Source organism: Phyllopteryx taeniolatus, chromosome 14 (genome assembly GCF_024500385.1).
Source record: "Phyllopteryx taeniolatus isolate TA_2022b chromosome 14, UOR_Ptae_1.2, whole genome shotgun sequence".
Classification (NCBI taxonomy): domain Eukaryota; kingdom Metazoa; phylum Chordata; class Actinopteri; order Syngnathiformes; family Syngnathidae; genus Phyllopteryx; species Phyllopteryx taeniolatus.
In genome coordinates, this window is record NC_084515.1 from 22,206,405 (window position 1) to 22,232,704 (window position 26,300).

A 26,300-nucleotide genomic window follows, 5' to 3' on the forward strand; every position below is an offset into this window, starting at 1 on the left:
AAAACAAGACCCACGCAGTACTTTTCACTATTGTCGTCTGTACTTTTGCCTATATATATATATATATATATATATATATGCCTATTATTTCCAACAGTGTTTGTCTTCATTTTAAATCTCTTGGATTCCTTATCTTCTTTATTCAAATCTATAACATCCACATCTTTTAATGTCCCATTGTTTTTTTTCACAAATTGTTGTTGCAAATGCTGTCCCTAAAAATGGCATTAAAAAAATTAGGTATTAGGTAAAAGGGGTATTTCGAAGCATGTGCCAGTATTTGTACTATTGATTGTTTTTTTTTTTTTTCTTCAATAGGTGACCCGACTGGAAAGTCAACTCAGTTCTTTGAAGCAGTCCAGTGAAAGCCAGCATAAACGAGCTGAAGACCTCAACAACAAACTGAAACGGGTAGATAAACAAATGAATACATCAGCGTTGTCCTTGAACTCTATATGTCAAGTCTAGTCTGGTTGGTTACTATTTGAATGAAAGGGCTACTGACAAAGCTGACTCTTCACTGTTGTTATCTTAACCTAATAATTTGGTTTTACAATTGCTTCAGTGGAAAAGGATCAACACAAAATCGTGAAATATCTGATTTCCCATGATATACAGTAATGCCTTGCTGTATCGCGGTTCATTTATTGCGGATGTAGTGCATCGATGATTTCGTTTTAAAAATGTATTTATTTTTCAATGTAGTGCAATTACTTACCTGCACATTTCTCATACAGTCGGCTTTAAGGGCCAGAACTGTTGCCCCAATCTTAGGTCAGAGGTGATCAGAAGCAGGTTTTCATCCAAGATGACTAGACATTGCTGTCTAATTAGTCCCATTTTGCAATAAGGTTCGAATATCACAAAATGTGGAAAAAGTGAAGCGCTCTGAGTACTTTATGGTTGTACTATGTGTAATAAATGTTAGCATGTGGAATGCAACCCATTTTTCATATACTCTGTTTAATTCTTTAGGCTAAGGATGAACTGAGTACCATGGAGGAGAAATACCAGAATGAGCTCAATGCTCATGTCAAGTTGTCTTCTCTCTACAAGGTGAGACTTTGTAGAATCAACAAATATGTACTATTTTCCCATCCATTTTCAATAGGCATGTCCTCATTGGTTTCATGGGTGAGCTGAAGCCATCCCAGCAGACTTGTGGTGAGAGGTCCAGTATACCCTGGACTGGTCGCAGGGCACTTACTGTGTACACAAACATTCATTCATGATCACATTCTCACCCATTGGTCATTTAGAGTCTTCAGTTGACAGAACTTAAATGCAGCCCTATGGTGGGCACAAGCTAGTGCAAAACGTAGGCCGGTCCCAGGTACGGATAAATGCAGAGGGTTACGTCAGGAAGGGCATATGGCTTAAAGCTTTGCCAAACAAATATGAGCGTTCATCTCAAGAATTCCAGATAGGAGGTGGCCCGGGTTAACAACGTCCGCCCCCGGCACCGTTAACCTGCAGGGCGCCGGTGGAAATTCAGCAACTGTGGGTTGAAGACGAAGGCGAGATGGAAAGTGGGTTCTTCTGCAGAAAGAGAAGAGGAAAGCACAGAGCCTAGAATTGAATGTGGGGACTTGGAATGTTGGGACTATGACAGAAAAATCTCGGGAGTTGGTTGACATGATGATTAGGAGAAAGGTTGATATATTGTGTGTCCAGGAGACCAGATGGAAAGGCAGTAAGGCTAGAAGTTTAGGGGCAGGGTTGAAATGATTTGACCATGGTGTAGATGGGAAGAGAAATGCAGTAGGGGTTATTTAAAAGTAAGAGTTAGCTCAGAATGTCTTGGAGGTGAAAAAAAAGAGTGTCAGATCGATTGATGAGGCTGAAACTTGAAATTTAGGGTGTTATGTATAATGTGAATAGTGGCTATGCCCCACAGGTAGGATGTGACCTAGAGGTGAAAGAAAAATTCTGGAAGGAGCTAGATGAAGTAGTTGTGAGCATCCCAGACAAAGAAAGAGTCGTGATTGGTGCAGATTGTAATGGACATGTTGGTGAAGGAAACAAGGGTGATGAAGAAGTGATGGGTAAGTACGGCATCCAGGAAAGGAACTTAGAGGGACAGATGGTGGTAGACTTTGCAAAAAGGATGGAAATTGCCCTAGTGAAGACTTTTTTCCAGAAGAGGCAGGAACATAGGGTGACCTACAAGAGCAGAGGTAGAAGCACGCAGGTGGATTACATCTTGTGCAGACGATGTAATCTGTAGGAGGTTACCGACTGTAAGGTTGTGGTAGGGGAGAGTGTGACTAGACAGCATGGGATGGTGGTGTGTAAGATGACTCTGGTGGTGGGAGGAAGATTAAGAAGACAAAGGCAGAGCAGAGAATCATGTGTTGTGCGGCTTTTCGGGAAGAGGTGAGACAGGCTCTCAGTGGACAGGAGGGGCTTCCAGAAGACTGGACTACTACAGCCAAAGTGATCAGAGAAACAGGCAGGATAGTACTTGGTGTATCTTATCGCAGGAAAGGAGAGAAGGAGACTTGGTGGTGGAACCTCACAGTACAGGAATTCATACAAGGAAAGAGGATCGCTCAGAAGAAGTTGGACGGAGATGCGACGTAGTACAAAGGCAGAGGTGGCAAAGGCCAAACGAGGCATATGATGACATGTATGCCAGATTGGACACTAAAGAAGGAGTAAATGATCTCTACAGGTTGGCCAGACAGAGGGATAGCGATGGGAAGGATGTGCAGCAGGTTCGGGTGATTCTGGATAGAGATTGGAATGTGTTGACTGGTGCCAGTAGTGTGCTGGACAGATGGAAAGAATACTTTGAGGAGTTGATGAATGAGGAAAGGGAGAGTAGAAGAGGCAAGTGTGGTGAACCAGAAAGTGGCAATGATTAGTAAGGGGGAAGTTAGAAAGGCATAAAAGAGGATGAAAAATGTGGCGACCCCTAACGGGACAAGCCGAAACCAAAAGAAGTTGACGTAACTTAGCTGGTTTTGAAATGTGGGAGAAAACTGAAGTACCCGGCAGAAACCCAAGCAAGCACAGAAAAAAACATGCATACTCCCATGTTCTGTGGGAGATTCGAACGTGCAAACTGTCGCAAACAAGGGCAATATTTTTTTTTATTATTATTCAGTATCTGCCTGGTTTTATTGTTAAGGAAACACAGGCATGTTTTTGGTTAACATGCATCTAACCCACAATTATAATTGGGCAGCTGATACTCAAAACAGATTTGTAAAATGTTGTGTTAGGACTAAATTTAGAACAAATTGCATTTAGGCGGGGACTATTTTGCCTGAGTAACAAGGTGGATACAAATAGCGGTGTAAACTTTGGTTTTCATAACAAGGTCAAGTATCTATTCTGGATATTATTTTGATTGCATTGATGCTGATCTAACAAATGTACAATCACAGTTGGTTTATCTTCATATGTTACAGTTTGTTGTTGTTTTTTTTTTTAATCTCCCAATTTGCAGGGAGTAGCGGCAGACATGGAAACTAAGAATCAAGAAATGAACAGAGCAGTGGAAGAACTGGGCAAATTGGTTAAAAACACTGCAGAAGGTTTGAGTCGCCTAATTTTTACATCTGATTATTCTTTCCACTTTCAAATTCATGTTTCTTAATAGACTGTAATCACAGATCTGGCCCCTTATTGAATTTACTGTGAAGTATCAATGTATATCTCTCGCTGTGATTGCAAAAGGACAGTTTTTTTAACCTTTTGTCTGTTCCGAGATTAAACGTTCATGTCCACTTAAAGGCATTTACTGTAACTCAGCTTTACAATGTGAAAAGCTTGTATGGAGGGCTGCGCAATATATATTTTGAGCATCGTCATCGTCATAAAACAAAAGGTGCTCTGTCCTGAGTTAGCATATCTAGATGTAAATGCCATGAAATAAAAGCTGGAATTCAAAATGTTGTTTCATATCCATCTTTTGATCTGAAACCCAAATGTCTTCAGTATACAACAAAAACAAACAAATTGGCCTTGCTGTTCCAATGTTTTTGGAGGGGACTGTAGTTCGTTTTTGGAATGTTGAACTCGACATTGAACTAGTGCACGTAGAAAATGAACTTTCCCCACACTGATCCTGTATTATTTCACATCACAATATATATCGCAAGTTTAAAAAAAAAAAACGTAATGTGCAGCACTACTCGTATGTTTGTCTCTAAATCCCTCTATCATATGTCATTTTGTACTGGTAGCTAACAAAATGCTGGAAAATAAGCTGTCTGATGTAGAGGAGCAAAAAAACCAGTTAGAGGCGGAGCTTCGAGAAAAGATCAAGACAATGGAGAAGGAGCTGGAAAACTCTCAGATGAAGGCCTCTGGAAAATATTGCTGTAAGAAAAGATGACCACTTCCATTTAAGTCTTCTGTGTAAAGATTTGTTTGTCTGTGAAAAGGGTTCTGTTTTTTTTTCTAGATCTTGTTAAAAAAAAACAAATATTTGAGTTAAATATGATCTGACGCGTTAGGTTGATTGAAGACTCCAAATTGCCCAAAGGTGTGAATGTGTGTGCGAATGGTTGTTTGTTTGTATGTGCCCTGCGATTGGCTGGCGACGAGTTCAGGGTGTACCCCACCTCTCGCCCGAACATATCTGGGATAGTCTGCAGCACGCCCGCGACCTTAATGAGGATAAGCGGTACGGAAAATGGATGGATGGGTGATATGACAATAGATTAATCATACAACTATATTTGAATATTCGCAAATAGGAATTGCTTATTTTAGTTTAGTAGCCCACATTATTTAAAAAAAAGGGTGTAGTTCATGAGAGAACTCGAAGGTAGTTGAGGGAGAAGTATAAATTCTTTGGACTTGTACAGTTCTGTATATTGTATGGATTTCAGGTGAGCAACAGGTACCAGCCATCCTGAGAAATCCCCAGCAATGTTTGCATGAGTCACAATCGAAGGCTATTTTATGATAGTTTTGGGCCAATAAGTAATGCTTTAGAAATATATACATACACTGAACAAAAGTATAAATGCAACACTTTTGTTTTTGCTGCCATTTTTCTTGAGCTGGACTCAAAAGATCTAAAACTTTTTCTACATACACAGAAGGCCATTTCACTCAAATATTGTTCACAAATCTGCCAGTGAGCATTTCTCCTTTGTCAAGATAATCTATCCCACATCACAGGTGTGGCATATCAAGATGCTGATTAGACAGCGTGATTATTGTACAGGTATGCCTTAGGCTGGCCACAATAAAAGGCCACTGAAATGTGCAGTTTTATCACACTGCACAATGCCACAGATGTCTCAAGTTCTGAGGGAGCATGCAATTGGCATTGGCTATTTTTGTTCAGTGTGTGTGTACGTGTATATATATGTGTATATATATATATATATATATATATATAAATGTATATATGTGTATATACACACATGCACACATATATAATGTGTGTGTATGTATATATTTGCATATATACACACACATATATTCATGTGTGTGTGTATATATATATATATATTTTTTTATTTATTTTTTTGTTACTGTGGTGACCTTTTATCCAGTTATAATTTTGCCTGAGCTAAATAAAAATTGTAATATTCAATGGCAAAATTGTGATATGAACTACCATTTCATAAACGCATCCAGTTGGTGTAGTCTTGATAATTGTTACAAAATGTGTTGAATGATTTTCTTCAGGTGCACCCTCACTGACTGAGGAGCAACTGGAATCTATGTGTCCGTCTGCAGCCGCCATTGCTGCAATTGTCAAGCCTGGCATGAAGTTCTTTGATGTGAGTTGAACAACACAAAGCTGTACTGACCGCCGTTTTATTATAATACATTAATAAACTACGGTTTAGATAATTTGTGTGTTGGTTGATATAATTCATAAATTGCTCCTGGAAATTATCGAGAATAATGGGAAGGGAATTACAGTGCTTCCTGTTTCAGGGTTTAAAAATTTGGCATAATGGAATTTGTACTAGTAATGTTTGTCGTGACATTCTAGCATTATACAAGTAACTGCTAATTGTAATAAAACCTAAAAAACATAAAATGGGTAGTCAACATTATTTTTTGATTCATTTAATGATACACACTCCATCCCATCGTTATGTGGATTCTGAATTCTGGTTTAACATGGACCTTATAATATTCTAAGTTGTTATCCGGTTTTTGCACTGTAACTGTTTTCTATTTGACCAACAAAATGTATTGTACTGTGTTATGCCACATGCTACTTTTATATTACTACTAATTGTTGTTTCAGAAAAAAGAACAGATGCCATTAAGATATCAGTTTGGTATTCTGCCTTTAGATGCTGTTTTTTTTTCTCTACGAAGTAACCATCTTCCTTTGACCGATGTCCTTTCTGTCTTTTATCTTTGTGTCGTCAGCTATATAATGCATATTCTGAGTGTCAGACTCAGCTGCAGCTGGAGAAGCAGGAGACCAGAAGGGTGAGCAAAGTGTTGAATGAGGTCATCCAAGAGGTGGAGTCCAAAGCACCTGTCCTCAGACGTCAGAGGGAGGAGTATGAGACCATGCAGAGTTCAGTGGCCTCCCTGTGGAACAAACTGGAGCAGGCTCGAACGGTCTGAGGCGTTGATATTCTGTGCATCCATAATTTCATTAAATATGAAAATAAAGCTGAAACACTTTGTATGTTTCCTTACATACACATTTTGTGCCATTATTAGGATATCTACACTTTACAGAAAGAGAAAGACGAGGCCAAGCAACATTGTGACAACTTGGAAAAGGACAAGTTGAGGACAGAAAGACTGCTGGATGATACATCTACACAAGTACTTCACATTTAGCCACATACAGGCAATTGTTTTTGAAGGAGCCAAGTATTCTAATAACCAACATTTTGAAAGGCTGCCATTTGTCTTGTAACACTCCCCTTCTCTTGCACTATTTGCTTTGGTAAAAGCACTGTGGTATTACTTTTAATTCATTCCAGGTGTGTGCACTGCTGGTAGAACTTGAGGAAGCCAGAGGTAATCAAGTGACCAAAGATGATGGCAGTTCCTCTAATATTTCTGGCCAGGTCATCAGGCCACATCAGATTTCCTTCCGTAGTGTAGAGGAGCTCCAGACACAAAACAGAAGCCTGCTGGAAAGGCTGAGGAAGCAAGAAGAAGAAAACACAATGCAGCAAACTCATATAACATCAGCACGGTAACAGTAATACATCTTTTTTTCACTTTTGATGCAGAGCTTGAAACGCCATTACTGATAGTGGTGTGTAAACACTCCAAATTCCACTACACCAAGATATAAGATAGGGTTAATAATAATAATGATGATGATGATGATAATAATAAATATAATAATAATTATTATTAAATTTTATTTAAAGTCACCTTTCAGGCCACACAAGGTCACTGTACAAGCATATCTAAAATAAATCAAGCAATACAGTAAAATAACATAAAACATCAATTAAAATGGCAAATATGAGAACTGTTAAAGTGAGTAGTAGGTGGTCTGGAGTAGGTGTGTCTTGAGTTTGGATTTGAAGAGGGTTAATGAGTCAGTGTTTCGGAGGTCCGCTGGCCGTGAGTTCGTAGGATAGGAGACAGAGTAGCTGAAGGCTCTGTCCCCCACAGTGGACGGATGGGCAGAAGGGACGGTGAGGTAGCTGGAGGATGAAGATCTGACAGAGTGGGAGGGTATAGCATGAAAAAGGTCAGCAAGATATTGCAAGGTCAGGTTATTGATGGCCTAGATCAGTATTTTATATTGAATGCAGTATTGGACATGGAGACAGTGGAGTTATTACAGGGCTGGAGTGATGTGGTAAGAAAAGTGAGAGCAGAGTTCTGGAGAAGCTGTAGTTTCTGTAGTGACTTGTCGGGGAGACCAAACAGGAGAGATTTGCAATAATCCAAGCGGGAAGTGACGAGGCTTTGAACAGGGACAGCAGGAGTGTGGAGGGTGATGGCTGGACGGAAGCGATTGATGTTTCGTAAGTGAAAGTATGCAGACCGGTTGATGTTATGTGTGCTATCGAGGACGACACCCAAACTCTTAACCTGAGGGCAGGGGGAAACAGAGGAATTATCAAGTGTTATGGGAAAAACGGTCAATTTTGGCTAGCATGGACTTCGGTACCTGTGAGTATGATTTCAATTTTATCACTCTTGTAGAAAGTTGGATGAGAACCAGTGTTTTGAGTTCAGGGAAGCAGTCAGTAAGGGAGAAATCCTCCGCGGAGCAGTGGAAGTGCAAGTTGAATTTACGGTAAATATCGTCCAGAGCTAGGATATAGGTGATAGAGGAGGGGGCCAAAGACAGAACTCTGGGGGGCACCAGAAGAAAAGGAGGACCGATGGGATTTGAATGATTTCATTTGAACAAACTGGGTGTGGCCTGACAGGTATGAATGAACCACTGGGTGGTTGTCTTTGTAATGCCAATGTGGTGGAGTCTGTTGAGGAGGATGGTGTGGGAAAGTCAGATCAAGAACGATAAGGGTGGTGAGCAGGCCAAAGTCAGCAGCAAGGAGGAGGTTGCTGGTGACCTCGATGAGTGCCGTTTCTGCGCTATGGAGGGGGTGGAAGCCAGACGAGAATTGTTTATAGAGATTATTGGAAGTGAGGTGGGAGTGGAGCTGGGGAGTGATGGTCTTTTCCAAGATTTTTGAGAGAAATGGGAAGTTGGAGATGGGATTAAAGGGTGAAATTATTTGGATCTGAGGTCCCCCCCCCCCCCCCCCCCAGTATAGGGGTTACGGCTGCAGTTTTGAATACTGTGGGAACAATACCAGTAGAGAGAGATAAGCGTATGATGTTCGTAATGAGGGGGACCAGGGAAGGAGGCAAGCTTTTACCGAAACAGTAGGGAGAGGTCAAGTTGGCAAGTGGAGGGCTTGGAGCGACTGATGATTTTTGAAATGTCCATGGCAGAAGACAGAGTAAAACATGTGGATGGGTAGTAGGCATTCGGATTTCTAATTTGAGAATTAGGGCTACAACTATAATTTACAAAATTATTAGACAAGTATTCACAATTATTGCAGTTGTCAAATATATGTACCTGTAGTATGACTGATTGATGCATTCACACTCATGCTATTGGACATCGAAAAACTGCGACAGCATATATTTGTCTGATCAGCTTTTTAAGTGTGTTTAATACACCAGTTAGCCTCAATTCTATACCCACTTTGTCAATCTGAGGAGATTTAATGCAAGAGCAAAGAAGATAATGCACTTGAGTCTCACGCACACATAAAATATAAGTTATGTTCACATTGTTCTTAAGGTTTTTTTTTTTTTAAATAAAAAAAATCATTTTCCATTCTTGCTTGGTATGAATTTTTTGTTGTTTGATTAATCAAAATAAATTGTATGAACACGACACACATCAAACATGGTGAACCCCCTTTATCATTTTATAGAAAGTAATGTTTTAATGACATAAGGCTAATAGACAATAAGTATTAAACAAAATGAAATATGTTTCCTTGCAGTATGTCAGAGTTGGAGACGAGTGTGGATAAACTTCAGAAGGAGGTGGAGCAGCTAAGAGAGCAGCGGAACCAACAGAAACAACTTGCTGACTCCAATGCTAGACAGAGAGACATGTACAAAGCGCTGTTAACACAGAGCACTGGCTTCAATCTGCTCTCTCAAGGTGACAGCTGGAACCTCATTTTAGACATTTTTATCTTTTAATTATTTTAAATGAATAATTTGGTGTTTATGGATCTTACAACACGTTGTGAGGTAAGAGAATGCTGCTACTCATGGGATTCGCCGAATAACAAATTACAGGTCTTATTGTGAAAATGTTTTTTGTTTTTGTTTTTACATGACTGACGTACAATTGATTCGCACTTTGAGTGCAACATTCACGGGATGATAATGTTGCTTGTCATCATACAGGCACTAGAAAACAAATGAGAGGATGAATCAATGACAAATAACCTTTAGGAAGAATCCCAAACCCTTAAAGGGAATAAATATATTTGTTTTTAACGTTTTTCCGTTGGTCAAGATTTTTCCTACCCTGCACCTGTTCGGCCATCAGCCCCAGTAACTCGTTCTTCGCCTCAAAGAGCTGCAGGTGCTGCTGAGTCTGCGCAAACTGCTCAGGCTAAAGCAGCGTTAAAACAGGTATCTTCTGAAATGCTGTGATTAGAGCAATTTAAAGTAAGCCCCTATTTATCACAATGTGGGTCTCTACTCCTCCAGCTAAATGACGCCTTCACCTTGTATAAGAGAGAAAAGGCAGAGAACGACAGAATGTTGAATGACTCTCATGACAGACTGGAGAGGCAGCTGACAGAGTTTCGCTCCACTAATGCCAAATTGACTTCTCAACTGGAGTTTAGCAACAAGAGGTGTGGGCAAAATTACAGTGGTGATAAATGTACCTTATCAGAAATGTAGCAATCATGTCTTTTTTGTTATGCTTTCATGAATTTCTTTTTTGTGCTGTATTTCTATTAATGTTAGGTATGAGATGCTCCAGGAGACTGTCACAGCATTTCGGAGAGAGACCTCAGCTCTCCAGGACAGGAACCAAAAAATGGCTGTGACGGTCCAAAGATATGAGCACATCATACACTCTATAAGCCAGGACCTGCGGCAAGCTAATGAAAAACTGGCACTTGAGGAGGTGAGGAAGAGCATTCTGGACCTACCATTTTGAGGCCTTAAATACAACAAAATCAAATATTACGACACTAATTGATAGAAAACCTTGGACATCTTTGTTTTTGTTTTTTTTTCCTTATAGTGGCTCACTCCTATTTTTTACTCGTTTTCTCTTTCATTGAACATTCTACAAACAATTTTTGTATTCCATATTGAGAGCGCTGTACTTATTTACCCAGTTTGTTTGTCCTCCTCTCAACTGCTATTGCACTTATGAATGTATCTTTGTCTGTAGGTGCGTGTTGAGAACTTGACTAAAGAGAGAGACATATTAAAACAAGCAGAGAGTCGACTCAATCGAGAGAGAGAGGCCATGCTGGCAGAGCAACGTAACCAAAACCTATTACTCACCAACCTCAAGACCATACAGGTAGTATTAGCTCTCTGTTCTCATGACCTGTTATGTTTCCCTTAGTTTGTGGACAAAAAGTGCTTAAGGAATCCATTGGACAGCACAGTGAATCTTGAGATTAACCCCTTTGCCTCACAGTCAGCCATTATATTTTAAGCCTATTGGTAGAAGACTGTGGCAAAATCACATGTAGTCGACACACAGGGACTACAGTTATGTTCTTAAAAAATGAACCTAAAAGAGTTTTGATTTAGGAGATCCCTAGTAGAATGTTAGATTATTTTTGCGCAATTAAAACAGTTTTGTGTGGGGGGAAAAAAAAAGTTTGTTGGATTAAATAATGAAAATATCTATTTTTGTCTGCATGTCTACTATTTGGAAGATATGCTTTACAAATTGGCTTTTGGATGGATGTTTAACAAGGTTAGTTTGTTTTTTACAAAAGGAAGGACCATGTCACAACTTTCAAGCAGTACTGTATATCATATCATATAGTTGTATAAATAAATGATATACATATATTTAACTTTTGTATGAAAACACCACCCATAAAGAAAACAAAATTCTAGCAAGTTCGGCTTCAAACAATCATGTCATCAACCCTAGCTATGCTTGTTAGCGTAGCATTCACAGGAAGTCAGCTATCTCGTTTTCAGCATTGGTCACGTGACCTTCCATATATAGCAGATTGGGTTTATTGTGAAATTGGTGTTACATTTAATTTCAAATGGTATTAAAACGTCTTAAATTTAACTTGCCTTAAGCTGTAGCAACCCTGTTTTACCTTTGACCACTGACTCTCCTTTTTTCTTGTTGTTTAGTTAACTATGGAACGTACAGACACAGACATTCGTCAACAACTAAAATGTAAAATTGAGAATCTAGAAACAGAAGTGGCCTCAATGAAGACTCGGCTGGAGCAGGAAGTAGCTCAGAGACATAACCTTGGACGCAATATGGATGTATGTAACTTATATGCATTTTAATATTTGAAGTTGAACTAGGCTTGTGGGTGGTACAATGATTTCTTCTGCATCCATTTGCCACTTTCCACATCTAGGCTCAGTTGGTAGAAGCTAAAAAACAACTTGAGACGCAGAACACGTTGCAGCAGAAGACTAGAGATTTGTTGAAGAACTCTGAGCAGCAGGTGGCTGCGCTGAAGGCTCAACTGGCTTCTATCTCATCTGAGGGTGTTGGCACCCCAGCAACCAGAGCGGCAACTCTTAGAACACCTGTCAGAGGTAACAATTTCTTTTGCATGAAATAATGCAATGCTGTAGTCAATGCTATTACTCTGTTAACCTTTTTCCCTCCTGTATATTCTCAGTGCGCTCTCCGGTTCAAAGTACTCAGCATCCTGGCCTGTCCGAACTGGCCGAGGTCAAAGGTAATCTAAATGCTGCAGAGGAACAGAACAACAAACTATCAGAGCAGCTAAAAAATGCTAATGCTACTGTTGAGCAGTACAGGGCTGTGGTTCTGACTTTGGAGGACAGTCTGAAGAATGAGAAAGAGGTAGAGTTTATGTAATTTCTTTTCATACACACTCGCACATGTGCATTTACGTTTTTTTTTTTTATGTCGTCCCTCAGCAACGCTCTCCCCTTGAGATGAGACTCAAGGAGTCAGAAGACATCCAGAAGCAGCTGGAAAATAGAATATTAGAGGTGGAGAAAAAGAATCAGCAAGCACAAGAGGAGAGGAGGAAGGCTTTGGACACAGTTGAGAAACAAGTAGGTCTAAACTTGCGTGAAAAGCCACACTCACAGGCAACCCTTGTTCCAGCCCTCAACAATTATTGTAAGGTCGAGACCTGCACAGGTCTCTTTTCGACACCCTGCTCCAACTGAACCAGCTGATTTAAAACCGTATCCACTATGGAACCCACGTATGAGCCATTCGTACCACAATCCCTCCGAACGAAAAAGACAATCTGACTCAAATAATTGCATCTGATTTAATGAGGCTGTTGGCAATAAAGACGTGTCTGCTGTTGCTGCATTCAAACTCATGCACACGTCACTTCTTGGTTTTCCACAGATCACTCTCACCTAGACATACAAGTGCTCTTAGGAGCCTCTGGACTTTAGGAACAAACAATAACTTTATCAACTGACAGAACATTCAGTAAACCACAACTGCATCCCAGTCATTTACATTATTATTGGTTATTCTTAATTTTATTGTTGTCGTTTTACTATCAATATTAGTCTAGATCACCCTGTGTTCTATGTACTTTATTCCACTCGCACCCAAACCCGGCAGAAAATGAAAATAACCCCCCCCCCAAAAAAAAATAAAACACTTTTCCCTGTGTGGTGACCTTATCGACCACTTTAGGCACTGGTTACGTTAACAAGAAATGTACTATAAAGCTGTGTCCTTTCTTGTCTGTTCTGTTCCAGGTGAGTGACCTGCAGCGCAGTCTAAAGGCCAGCCAAGCCGAGCAGCAGGAGGCGCTGGCGAGAGCTGCTAAAGCTGTCACTCTTGAGCAGAAGGCCATACAGGAGAGCCTGCTGCAGGTCATTAGCAAACATGCATACACTCAGTTGTTACTTGATTTAGTTTCCCTTCACCCTTGGGTCTAATGCACTCTAGGCAATTGTCATTATGCTTTGGGAACCATTGACACATAAAGTTGGAGAAGTCTACTGCACTGTTGCGCTCAATTTCCCTGCTCCCAACACTGGGCTGGGAGGGGCAATCATACGGAAGGATGGTGTGATAGGACTGGCCAATAGTGAACGTGACCTTAGAGAATCATCTTTTACAGATAATGTTTGGAATTATGTTTCGTGTTGTCGTTTTCTGTGTCGCCCCTTAGCGCAAAATGGAACAAAGGTTATTTCCTTTGCATTTGTTTGTATTCAGTGGTAGTTACCAGTTTAACTTAAAAATAAAATGCTCACCCATTCTTTACAAAACTGAGTAAACCTTTTACTTGTTTGTCTGTCGTTGTGCTAGTTTTACGAATAAGAAAGTTGGTTCTTTTCTGTCTTAGACTAAGCAAGCTGGAGAGGCTCAAGCTAAATACGAGCGAGAGCTGATGCTTCATGCTGCAGATGTGGAAGTCCTCAAGGAGTTAAAGAAAACATCGCAACAAGAGGCAAAACAGAAGAGAGACACGGAGGACCAAATCAACAAGGTCAACTCACTGTTACAGGAGAAAACTGCAGGCTGGACCACTTTGGAGAAGCAGCTGAAGGTGGGAGGAAAGAGTCAGGACCTTTTACACAGAAACTACCACTAAATTTATTCCATGAAAATGTTGAAATGAGATCAAAAAGTAGTTGCTTCGCTGATTTGCATTTACTTTGACTCCTTTAGGATGAATTGGCCAGTCAGAGTCGTCGCTGTGAAGAGCTGGGAATGCAGAACACTCTGCTGCACCGACAGATGGACGATATGGCTGCAAGGAGTCGTCAACAGCAACCACAGCAGCAGCTCGACCTGTCATTAAGTGAGGAAGGGAAGACGCTTGAGCAGATACAAGAAATACTCAGGTAGGTTAGACTAACCTACCTGGCAAAAGATGGTTGAGAAAGAGGGATTGAAATTGACCAGTTCTGATGAGTAAAGGCTTCTTTATACTCGGGTGACTGCGCTGACGTCACTGCGGCTATCCTGCACGCAGTTTGCCTTTATACTCGAGTGCAACCCACACGCGCAGTTTTGAAAATGTACTGCAGTTCTCCTCCAAGTCGGAGGTGTCGCTACGGCTGGTATTGGCCGTGGTACAGTGTCTGCTAGAACAAATGGACCTAAATGACCAGATGATATGTTTAATTATGCTGCAAAATCTATCAAGAAGGCGGCGGTGTAGGTGGTATGTGGAACCAAGGGGAACGCTGAGTACGTCATCACCTCATGTGACCAAAACGGACCAATCACGAGAGATGATCTCCGCAGCATCCTACGCACAGCAACAATTTTTGTGTGCGGGTCAAGTGACGCATAGGGGCCGTGCGGCCCAATGCGTAGGTCACGTGATGCAATGCGGCCGCGGGAGTAGAAAGATGCCTTAAGTCAAATGTCAAATTTTGTTCAGTCGCAACTAACTGAATTTGAAAAATGCATGCCTAATGTAGGTTTGTGCAGAAAGAGAAGGAGATTGCTGTCGCCAGATCTGAGGCCTACGAAGGAGAAGCTCTCCGCTGGAAACAGCGAGTGGAACATCAAAACCGGGAACTTAAGGAGCTTCAGGAAGCTCTTAATGCTGAGAGAGAGAAGCTGCAGGTAGGAAATGAATAAACTGATGGATCAACACACTTTTTTGAACGTCCAATCTATGATCAAAGCAGCCGATTAATTTGAGGAATTTGAACGGAGTCGAGAAATCAAACACACAGAGTACTTCAAATCTTTAAAAAAAAACAAATGGACAGAAACCCAGATATCCCGTCCGGCTTTCAGACCACAGTGAAGACCCTGGGTCATAAAGAGGCGCAGCTGAAGAACATGGGGAATATCAGCACTCTCCAAGAGACCAACAAGATGCTGAAAATAGAGAGGGAGAAACTGGAACAAGAGTTACAGCAAGCACAGGCGAAGGTAAGATTATCCTCTGGTTACTGTTTTGTAATATATATAACAAATATATCAGACCAACGCCCAGTGTAAGCTTTATGCCACATTTGCTTTTACTTAACAGAATTGATAATTAACGAGCATATTTTATATTTCTGTCATCGATAATACACAAGTAAGTAGTCTTTAGCCAACATATTAATATTAACTATTGTGTGTGTGTGTGTGCGTGTGTGTGTGTGTTTGTATGCATAGATCATTTTACACTTGAGACTATGTGAGTCCCAGTCCTGAAACAATCAGTCCCTGCAACTTATCGTCACGGAGTATAGATACAGTAATACTCCTTTATATGACGGTTGTTGCTTCTCTGTCCCGCTACATTGCAGATTTTCATTTGTACATGTGGACAGTTTTTTTGTTATCCATTGGTCTTGCTCTCTCTCTATATTATGTTTCAGTGTGTCACGGTAGCAAATTTTTCAGGAATATATATTTTCCCAAAAACCATCATCATAAACAATAGTATCATTGGTGTTTTTTTTTTGTTTTTTTTAATGCCACAGATATAGTGATATTATAGTGCATAATTCAAGGATATCCTTTTTAGGAACAATTAACTTTCAATTCTAAAGAACATTGAACCATTGGCCTTATAATGTAGAACAATAAATAAAATATCTGAGATAAACAATAAATAAATCAGACCCAGGCTCTGTTCGGAAAAACTACACTTTAACATATTAAACATTTGGCACATAGGTATAGAGTAATTAACCCATGAATAAAAAAAACAAAAACATGTATGTCCGCAAGCATTTGGCATTTGTCACTGTTTTTAAATCAGATGCCATACATTTTAATATCACTATTTTTTAATCTTTATTTTGATTTATTGTATGAATGTTGTTGTTTTATGTACTCTATAATTTCTGCTGCCTCTTGGCTTTTGAATGAGAGATTTGATCTCTCAAAAAGCTTTTAGCTGGTCAAATCAAGGATGAAATATAAAATAAGGGCTGCCTTCGAGCTGCTGGAATGTGATTGGAGAGTTTCACCTGTTGATCCCGTGACGCTGAAAATGGTTTTGCTTAAGTTAACTACTGTCTGAATATTGATGTGTGGTTATGGTTTATAAACAGTTAAGTTTCCATTTACAGTCCCCTCCAAAAGTATTGGAATGTCGTATGCTGAAGACATTTGGGTTTAAGATCAAAAAGATTCAGAATACCAGCTTTTATTTCATGCTGTTTGCATCTAGGTGCAAGGTTAAACAACTCAGGACAGAGCACCTATTGTTGTCACTTTTCAAGTGAGCAAAAGTATTGGAACAGGCATTATTAAATTAACTTAAAGTGAATAACATTTCATATTTGGTGGCATAACCCTTACCTGCAATAACTGCATCAAGCCTGTGACCCACTGACTGTTGTATTCTTCATTGGAAATGCCTCTTTCAGTTCTTGTTTGTTTCTGGGAATTTCTGCCTTCAGTCTCCTCTACAGGAGGTAAAATGCATGCTCTATTGGGTTAAGGTCTGGTGATTGACTTGCCCAGTCTACGACCTTCCACTTTTCCCCCCTGATGAAGTCCTTTGTTGTGTTGGCAGTGTGTTTTGGGTCATCACCTTGCATGATGAAGCTTCTCCCGATTTAGTTTGCAAATAAATGTGTGCATGTGTGTATATACAACAAAATTAAAATTGCTATTGTGGCAGGCCTCAATGGATATATTGAGAGAGAGAAAGAGCAATGGATAACACATAAATATTGCACAAACAGCATAAAACAGAGTAACAAAGCTTCAACAATTCGTGCCCTCAGTTCCCAAACGTTTATTGAAAGTTGTTAAAAGAAAAGGTGATGTAACACAGTGGTAAACTTGACCCTGTCCCAGCTTTGTTGGAATGTGTTGCAGCCATAAAATTCCAAGTTGATTATTTGCTAAAAAGAATAAAGTTTATCTATTTGAACATTCAATATCTTGTCTTTGTAGTGTATTCAATTAAATATAGGTTGAACATGATTTGCAAATCATTGTATTCTGTTTTTATTTATGTTTAACACAACATCCCAACTTCAGCTGACTCAAATTTGTGTATGAATAGGTGAATTCAGGTCTCTCATTTCTGTTCAAAACGGTAAAATGTCGATCTCTGGAAACTTGAGTCCACATTAAAGCACTTTGTGATGGTCTTTTTATATTTGGTTCTCTAATTAATTGGGTAATCACTGTATGGAGATGAAAACATTACTTTTATGGGACATGAAAATAATAATTTGGGTAGTTATTTGCTTATTTATTAGGACTTTTATGCAAGTACAAACAAACATATAATTGTCAATAGAAAATTGGAGTTTTAAGGATTGGTGTCTGCTATTCATTTACATTCTGACTCCTCAATGTGCAGTAGTTTGATAAAAGCATGTCTTGCTAAGTTGTTATGTTGGTCCGTTATTCTTCTGTCAATCAGATGAAGAAACTGGAGTCCAACATCAGCCCACTGCATGAGTCATTGTCTCATCTTTCTGACCGAAATGGCTCCCTGCAGGCTGATAAAAGGTTGTTAGAAGAAGACATTAAACACTTGAAAGCCAAAGTACAGGTAGGTCTTTAGTACAGTATGTATTTGTCTTTGGGTGTTGCAGTGAATGTTGAGCTTCTCAAATTTTTATATTTTTGTATAGTTTCACCACTTTGTTTAAGATCATCAAACAAATGTAAATGCGAGACAAATATACAGTCCCCTCCAAAAGTATTGGAACGGCAAGATCTATTCCTTTGTTTTTGTTGTATACTGAAGACAATTGGGTTTCAGATAAAAGATCAATATGACACACAAGTTCAGAATTGCAGCTTTTATTTCATGGTATTTACATCTCGATGTGTTAAACAACTCAGGACAGAGCACATTTTGCTTAAAGTCACCCACTTTTCATGTGAGCAGAAGTATTGGAACAGATTTTATTAAATTGACTTAAAGTGAAGAACATTGAATATTTGCTGGCATAACCCTTACTTGCACTGACTGCATCAAGCCTGCGACCCATTGACATCACCAGGCTGTTGCATTCTTCATTTGAAATGCTTTTCCGGGCCTTTACTGCAGCCTCTTTCTGTCCTTGTTCGTTTCGGGGGGGTTCTCCCTTTAGTTTCCTCTTCAGGAGCTAAAATGCATACTCTTATTCGTAGCATTCTTGCTCCATTCTTGCTCCACACAAGCTCTACTGCTATTCCATGGTTGTTGAGTGAAAAAGTCTGTTTTTCCATGTTGTTGCACAGAACAGTATGCGTTTAATCTGCATTTACCCCACTCCTCCATCCCCACAGCAACTTGTTAGCCAGCAGAAAGATGGTGATGTTGAGGAAAAACAAAAACTCACTTCCGAGAGGGAAGCACAGCAGAGGCGTATCTCCCAGCTTGTTGAAGAGACAGCCAAGCTGAAGACTGAGCTAGCCAGGTAAAAAGCAAATCCAGATCCAGCACCAGCACGTAAAAATGCTGAACTCCATAATCCATTTACTATATACCGCAAAATTAGGTCAACCAAGTTGCATTCTTTGTGTTGTGGAGAGTCGTTTGGAGAAAAAAAAAATTAGATTTCATGTGTACTAAATGACATCCTATCATCCCAGATCCAGCACCAGCACTAACTCAGCCCAGTCTCAGGTGAAAAGCCTAAGAGAATCTTTGACCCGCCTAACAGCAGAGAGAGACACACTGAAGAAAGAATTAGGAACAAAAAACAGTGATATTCTAGAGAAGAACAAGACCATCACACAGGTGAAGAAGATAGGACGCCGCTACAAGACCCAGTATGAAGAGCTCAAAGCCCTGCATGATAAGGTGGGTCTGCAGTTGTAGCATTGGTCGTCATGTTGTAAACTGCTATGCTAATACTTTCTGTTTTCCAGCTGTTGGAGGAAACTACAGCTAAAACACAAGGTGAAGCAAGTCAGGTGGAGCAGCAGGAGCTCACGAAAAGCCAAGAGGAGCTAAACAAGGTCAAAGAGGAGCTGACCGCATTAGAGGAGGCCATGCAGGAAGTAAGCAGCATTTTTAACCCCTATAAACATAGAGCACCATGCAACCCGAATGAAAGAGGATATGCACTCGTTTTAAATAACATACAACTACATAGACACAGTAAATAGCAAAAACACAAAATATTACAAAGAATATCAGAATCAGTTTTATTGGCCAATATGTTCCAAGACACACAAGGGATTTGTCTCCGGTAGTTGGAGTCACTCTAGTATAACAACAGCCACTATGACGCAATATACATTTAGGACATAAATAACACGAGTCAAACAGCCAAAAAGTTCTATTTTGATTCCATCAGACCGGAGAATTTTGTTTCTGCAGGTCTGAGAATCATTAAGGTGCCTTTTGGCAAACTCCAAGCTGGCTGCAAATGTGCCTTTTAGTGAGAAGTGGCTTCTGTCTGGCCACTCTATCATAAAGGCCTGATTGGTGGAGTGGGTTCGCAATGGTTGACCTTCTGGATGGTTCTCCTATTTCCGCAAGGGAGCACTGGAGCTCCGCCTTAGTGACCATCAGGTTTTTGTTCACCTCTCTGACCAAGGCCCTTCTTTCCCGGTTATTCAGCTTGGTTGGACGGCCGGATCTAGGAAGAGTCCTGGTTGTTCCAAACTGCTTCCATTTCCGAATAATCGAGACCACAGTGCTTTTCGGGAGCTTCAATGCTGTTTCTATGTTTTTTGTGTCCTTCCCCAGAGGGATAGGGATGGTGGACTCTCTGAGGGTCCCGCCCCGCCCTTCACTATCTCTGATTGGTTTAGAGACCAGATGGGTTTCATGTGTCTGCTCTTCAAATTATAGGTGTTTTTTTTTCTTCCTCAAATGACTGGTCATACAGGACAGGTGGACCCTCTTTTTTTTTTTTTTTTTTTTTTTTTTTTTTTTTTAGCAGCAGCACATTCAGAAATTAGGGCGCATACGTGACCAAATTAGTCACACTTCACAGTCTTGTCAAAAAAATATTCATACACCGGATTTCCAGGACCACGCCGGAATACTTTAATCCATAGCATTGCGTCCTCTGACGGAGCTTGATTTTACATGCGTTACTGCTCATTTTTGTGCCTCAGATGCGGAATGTACATCAAATGAGATCCCAATATTATGAACACTTTTAGGGGGGCCCTCAATTACTTGGGCTGAGTCCATTTCCTGAGAAAATAGTGGGGGTTTCTGTAAGGGACATAAAGCATCTGTTACAGCTGGTGTGTGGAGGTGGGAGTAATATTGGTTTACATTCTACAGGCCAAAAACTCTCAGCAGGAGCTTCAGAATGCCCAGAAGGAAAACCAGCAGACCAAGGAAAAGTTACTGGAGATCCAAAACCAGTTGACACAGAACCAAAATCAGCTCACACAGGTATTGTTATCACAACCTTATTTTTTGTCTGAGCAGGAGATGCAGTCCCTGTGTGTTTCAGAAAAGTTAACATATTCTATGGTGTGTTTATTTCTAATGTGTAAAATAAAAGAACAAACAGTTATTATAAGTTGTAAGGAAAACAAAACAAACATTGACAGATCCAAACCAGTCTGCAACCCCAACTTACCGGCATGTACCTTTTTCTGTCTGCGACCTTAGAAAAGCAGTATTCACTCGTACCATTTTTACCTTTGTTTCTGTAGGTTCAGTCGCAATTGGCCCAGACACAGACCCAGTTGCAACAGAGTCAGAAAGAGCTCCAACAAGGCAAGACCCAAACACAGCAGGTAAGCAGCGTTTCTTGGAACACCGGCTAGCATATTTCCTAATAATCATAGTTTTAAAAGTGTTGACACACATCAGCGTTCCTGAGAGTATAGCAACAGTTGTTAGTTCAGGATGATGACTGTGGATTGATGCTATCTGTCTAAATTACAGATACAAAACCAACTGAAATCATCTCAGTGTCAGGCTCAGGCCCGTCAAAACCAGATTCAACTGATGCAGAAAGAGCTCCAGCAGGCTAAAGATTCTCACCAGCAAAACCTTACCACTCAGAAAAAACTACAGGAGACCCACCAACAGGAGGTTAACAATCTTAAGATGTCTTTGAGTCAAGCGGAGAGTCAGGTGAGTTACTCGGTGCTCGTGGTTGTTATTGTCCAGTAGCACTTTAATAGAGCAAGCAAAGATGTGATTTTCTGTGCATTGTTTTGAGACCTCCATGCAACATTTTGTATCCCATTGCGTCTTCATAGGTGTCTGAGCTCCAAGGCCAGGTGGACACTCTGCATAAAGTATGAGATATTTTAAACATCTGTGTACTGCAAAGAATGTAGAATTTATATAAAGAAAAACAAAATAATTCTGTTTTTCAGATGATGTCTGCTCAAGAAACAGAAAATAAGCGCCTTCAAGAACAGCTACAAGAAGTAAACCAAGCCAATGAAGCCCTCAGAGCTGCACAGACAAACCAGAACCTGTCTATCCAAGCCAGTGATGATAATACTGCAACTGACACAAATCAGGCCTTACAAGAGGAGCTTGCAAAACTCAGACAGGAGGTACATTTTTTTACTTGAAATGAGAGATGTTGACTGAATCTTTACCAGGCAAATGTCATTAAATGGTTGAGACCAATGATTTGTAAGTTCTTGATGTGCTAAAAATGTGAACATATCCATTTTACTATGGACTATTTAATGTAATTGTAATGCTTTCTTCCAGCTGTCTGAGAGCAAGCACAAGGAGGAGCAGCTCAGACAGCAGATGACTGACAAAGAGGAGAAGACTAAGAAGGCATTTGTCGGAGCCAAGACCAAAATCAACCAGCTGAATAGTAGGTTCCACGTGTGAGAAACGTAAAACACTAAACTATAATTTACACATTATTTAATTGATGTTTTTTTTTATTCAGCTGCAAAAGAGAATCTGAGCAAGGAGGTGGAACACCTCAAGCAGAGTAAGGAGGAACTAGAGGTAAGGATGAACGCCCTGAAGTCCCAGTATGAAGGAAGACTTCTTCGGCTTGACCGGGAACTGAGGGAGACTCAAACTTTCACTGAGTGCAGAGAGGAACCCCAGGACCAGAGTGGATCTAAGGTGAGCATGACAGTCTTAGCAATTGTACACTGAAAAAATACATACTTAATTTTTAGTTGGATTAAATTAAAGATTAAAATGTGGTAAACTCATGTAAGTTTCCCGACTATTCCTCAATAATCAACAAATAATGTATGTTACTCTTACGCATTTTAATCATGTGCAACTGATGTAAATTCAAAGGATTTTTTTCAGTGTATTAATCCAACCGAGAAGTATCAAATACATAGATGTGTCCTTAAATGATAAAAACAAGCCATTATCACATATCATCTTTTGATTCGTTTGCCATCATTTAACCTGTTTATGTACTTAGGTGGGTGATCAGAATAGATCTGTTGACCAAAGACAGATCTCTCTGAAGAGTGCAGCCCAGGACAGGAGCAGGTAGGTGACTCCCAGATTCATGCCACAATAGAAACTAGTATTTTGTTTCATTTTGGTAAATGGACTGCAGTTATATAGCACTTTATCAACAGTATCACAGTGCCCAAAGCGCTTTACAAAGCCTCACATTCACCCACTCAAACACTCATTTATACACCAATCGGGGACTGCTGCCATGCAAGGCGCTGCCAGGCTGGGAGCAAATTAGGGTTCAGTGTCTTGCCCAAGGACACTTCGACATGCAGAGCCGGGATTTGAACTAGCTACCCTTCGGACACCGGACGATCCGCTCTACCAACTGAGCCACAGCCGCCCATTTTGACGAATATTACTTTTCAGTACCTCCAGAGTCGAATAAAATGCTTGTCATCCTCCAATTAGTTCATTATTACTCATAATGTAAATAATCATATCCAGAGACAAACCGTTGAATTGAAACTTTTTAACGGCCATTCAGGCATAAAAATCAGACAACCACTGTAATGTTTATGCATTAAATACTAGACGCACTGTTACGATGACAGTTTAATAAAAGTAATACCGAATGGCACCCTACACCTCATTTTTTAAATAGTGACTGTCACCCAAGTGTAAAGGTTAACCACTGCAAAATGAAAAAAATATAACTAATGGGTAGTTATCTACCAGCTAATGTTTGCACTCAATCCTATTGTCTGGACTCTGCAGCATTACAATCTTAAACACGTTCACTGCCGGCAGCCGCGTCCTGGCTCAAGGTCACATGTATTTAAGCTGTTTTGGTCTGCCACACAAGCTAAAAGTCACGTTTATTTGTATAGCCCTTAATCAAAAAAAGTCTCAAAGGGCTTCACAGGCTCAGTTACCAAAGAGTGTATCACTGCTTTATGTGAATACTACTACTTATCACTTTATAATTCAAATAAAAACTTGTTCTTATACATTTCAATAACATTTAAACATTTATCCAACAGCTCGAGCCTGTCTGAACCGCCTACTGCCAATATCCGCCCCACTCCAAGTACTCAGTCTCCTAGCAACAAACCGACCCCGGCCCCTGGCAGCAAGTCAACACCCCGTGCCAGCATCCGACCTATGGTTACCCCACCTACTGTCCCCATGCCAACACCCACTGCCACTGTAATGCCAACCACACAGACTGAGAGCCAAGAGGGTAAGAAACAAATACGACTATTAGTAGTAGCCTTTTTGTTTGACCTGTAACATAGCTGATGTAAAGACTACATACACTAAGGGGCTGGTGGAACTGGGAGTGGTCTGGCCTCAGTTAATTAATGGTTCTCTTTGTAGTGTTGATGACTGCGGGAGCGACTGGCCACACTGCCATCTCCAGTCTTAACACACCCACATCCATAACGCAACTAAACAGCACTCAGGCTACAGCATTTGTCCAGCCCACTCAGCAGCAGCAGCAGCAGGCCTCTTCTCAGGATGTAGGCAGCAGTGTAGATACAGAGCGACCATCTACATCCTCCGCTGTGGTTGGAGCATGTGAGCAACAATGTGGTGTCTTTCAGCATTAACTTGTCATCAAAACCTTATGCATCTGCAAAGCATCATGCTGTTGCACCATCTTATGAAGGCACAGCAATTGTTGTATGAATGTGTAATGGTCTGTTTTTACTTCAGCAAGTTCAAAGCGAAGTAGAGAGGATGATGTCGAGGAAGAGGATATCAGACCAGAGAGTTCTTTCACCCCTCAAACCGCAAAAAAGCTGAGAATGAGACAAAGTATTGCCCTACAGGTAAATGCAAAAAACCCATATTACCTTAGAATCTCCTTGTTGATTTTCTATGACTTAATTTGCTGTCCAAAAGTCAGAAAATGTTACATTGCAAACAATGTAACTGTATAGTTATGGCCAAAGGTTTACAGGTTTCCTGCGGATCCAGTCATAAAAGTCCATGAATCCAAAAATAAGGCTTTAAAATTAAAATGTCGATAGTCTTTAAAAGTTTCCACATAAGTAGGATTTTCTGATTGTAAATAGTTTAAAATCTCTATATAAATGAATTATTGAACAACCAAATGACTCTTCGTAACATTGCGCAATAATGATTCCAGAACAAATGAGTGATCTGATGACGTGAAGGGCAATTATAGGCTTATTCTGTGCAAGTGTCCTGTAATGTCCTACATCAGCAAGTTTGGCTTATTCCGTATATTTCAGCGCTGCTTGTTGCGGATGTTAATATGGACACGTTTGCTTTGTTTGATAAGAGCCACAAAATCAAAACTGGATCTGCATGTCCAATATTGCAGCAAAGATCACGTCTAGTCAAGATATTTGGGGTCACAGCTCATGGGACATTGAACAGCACAGTATTAAGCCCTTTCAAAGTAAGTAGTCGGCAAACATTAACTTTGATGTTGATTATTAATGGAAGCAAAAAAGTAGAAGCATCATTCTGCCTATCTCATACATGTAAATGTGGCGACCAAAACGTTCAATATAATGCAGTCCACTTCAACACCACTGCAAATTTTCGTATCAGTAATGAAGTTATTTTTTCATACATTTTTCAAAGCTGAACATTTGTAAAGGGAGAAGTTATGGCTGTGCACAGCTGCTCACAAAATTTAAACGGTACAAAGACAAAATGACTGTTTTATGCAATGTGATGCTTGACTAAGAGACAAAATACTTTATGAATGCAGAATAATAATTATCTGCCAGTTGTGTTTTGAGTATTTGTGATGTGTAAATCCATTGATAGATTGTTTTCCATTTTTTTCACATCTGGAAGGTTTTTCTAACTGAAGCATTTCACGGTACCAAACAAACATAAAACATGAGTTTTATGTTCAAATGAACATTTGGGTAAAATTGTCCCTAACCCTACGTAACTTGGTTTAACCTACCACTGCATTCGTGAAAACGGGTAAAAGCCCTTCGGCCTCCCTCGGGTGAATGGCGAATAGCACCCGTGGGAACTTTAAACGTCTACAGTGTCTTTTTTAAACACAAGATGACAACAAAGATGAAAATAATCAATGGTTAGGCTTTGTTCGTGTTTACATGTATCAAATCATATTTGTATAAATAAATGGTATACATACAGTGGGTACGGAAAGTATTCAGACGCCCTTAAATTTTTCACTCTCTAAAAATCTTTAAAAAATGTTCCTCATTTATGTACACACAGCACCCCATATTGACAGAAAAAAAACGGAATTGATGAGATTTTTGCAGATTTATCCCCAAAAAAAACAACAACTGAAATATCACACAGCCATAAGTATTCAGACCCTTTACTGTGACATATATTTAACTCGGGTGCTGTCCATTTCTTCTGATCATTCTTGGGATGGTTCTACACCTTCATTGG

At 40.1% G+C, this 26,300-nt stretch overlaps 1 protein-coding gene across 3 annotated transcripts in view; it reads left to right on the forward strand.

Annotated features, from left to right (window-relative positions):
- The window catches only part of LOC133488893 (nucleoprotein TPR-like), a 41,546-nt gene that overhangs the window by 3,504 nt on the left and 11,742 nt on the right, over positions 1–26,300 (forward strand). For all 3 annotated transcript variants that reach the window (XM_061797404.1, XM_061797406.1, XM_061797405.1), the window contains exons 7-43: positions 319–411; positions 976–1,056; positions 3,455–3,542; positions 4,194–4,331; positions 5,656–5,750; positions 6,358–6,555; positions 6,661–6,768; positions 6,930–7,147; positions 9,444–9,607; positions 9,971–10,089; positions 10,168–10,316; positions 10,432–10,594; positions 10,868–11,002; positions 11,806–11,946; positions 12,045–12,228; positions 12,315–12,502; positions 12,580–12,720; positions 13,393–13,509; positions 13,989–14,192; positions 14,315–14,490; positions 15,076–15,223; positions 15,401–15,538; positions 17,988–18,119; positions 18,845–18,975; positions 19,151–19,361; positions 19,430–19,561; positions 20,805–20,918; positions 21,185–21,268; positions 21,420–21,611; positions 21,740–21,778; positions 21,860–22,045; positions 22,209–22,320; positions 22,399–22,583; positions 22,900–22,970; positions 23,924–24,123; positions 24,261–24,461; positions 24,600–24,715. In XM_061797404.1, the coding sequence (XP_061653388.1) occupies positions 319–411; positions 976–1,056; positions 3,455–3,542; positions 4,194–4,331; positions 5,656–5,750; positions 6,358–6,555; positions 6,661–6,768; positions 6,930–7,147; positions 9,444–9,607; positions 9,971–10,089; positions 10,168–10,316; positions 10,432–10,594; positions 10,868–11,002; positions 11,806–11,946; positions 12,045–12,228; positions 12,315–12,502; positions 12,580–12,720; positions 13,393–13,509; positions 13,989–14,192; positions 14,315–14,490; positions 15,076–15,223; positions 15,401–15,538; positions 17,988–18,119; positions 18,845–18,975; positions 19,151–19,361; positions 19,430–19,561; positions 20,805–20,918; positions 21,185–21,268; positions 21,420–21,611; positions 21,740–21,778; positions 21,860–22,045; positions 22,209–22,320; positions 22,399–22,583; positions 22,900–22,970; positions 23,924–24,123; positions 24,261–24,461; positions 24,600–24,715 (5,292 nt within the window). The remainder of the gene's footprint in view (positions 1–318; positions 412–975; positions 1,057–3,454; positions 3,543–4,193; positions 4,332–5,655; positions 5,751–6,357; positions 6,556–6,660; positions 6,769–6,929; positions 7,148–9,443; positions 9,608–9,970; positions 10,090–10,167; positions 10,317–10,431; positions 10,595–10,867; positions 11,003–11,805; positions 11,947–12,044; positions 12,229–12,314; positions 12,503–12,579; positions 12,721–13,392; positions 13,510–13,988; positions 14,193–14,314; positions 14,491–15,075; positions 15,224–15,400; positions 15,539–17,987; positions 18,120–18,844; positions 18,976–19,150; positions 19,362–19,429; positions 19,562–20,804; positions 20,919–21,184; positions 21,269–21,419; positions 21,612–21,739; positions 21,779–21,859; positions 22,046–22,208; positions 22,321–22,398; positions 22,584–22,899; positions 22,971–23,923; positions 24,124–24,260; positions 24,462–24,599; positions 24,716–26,300) is intronic.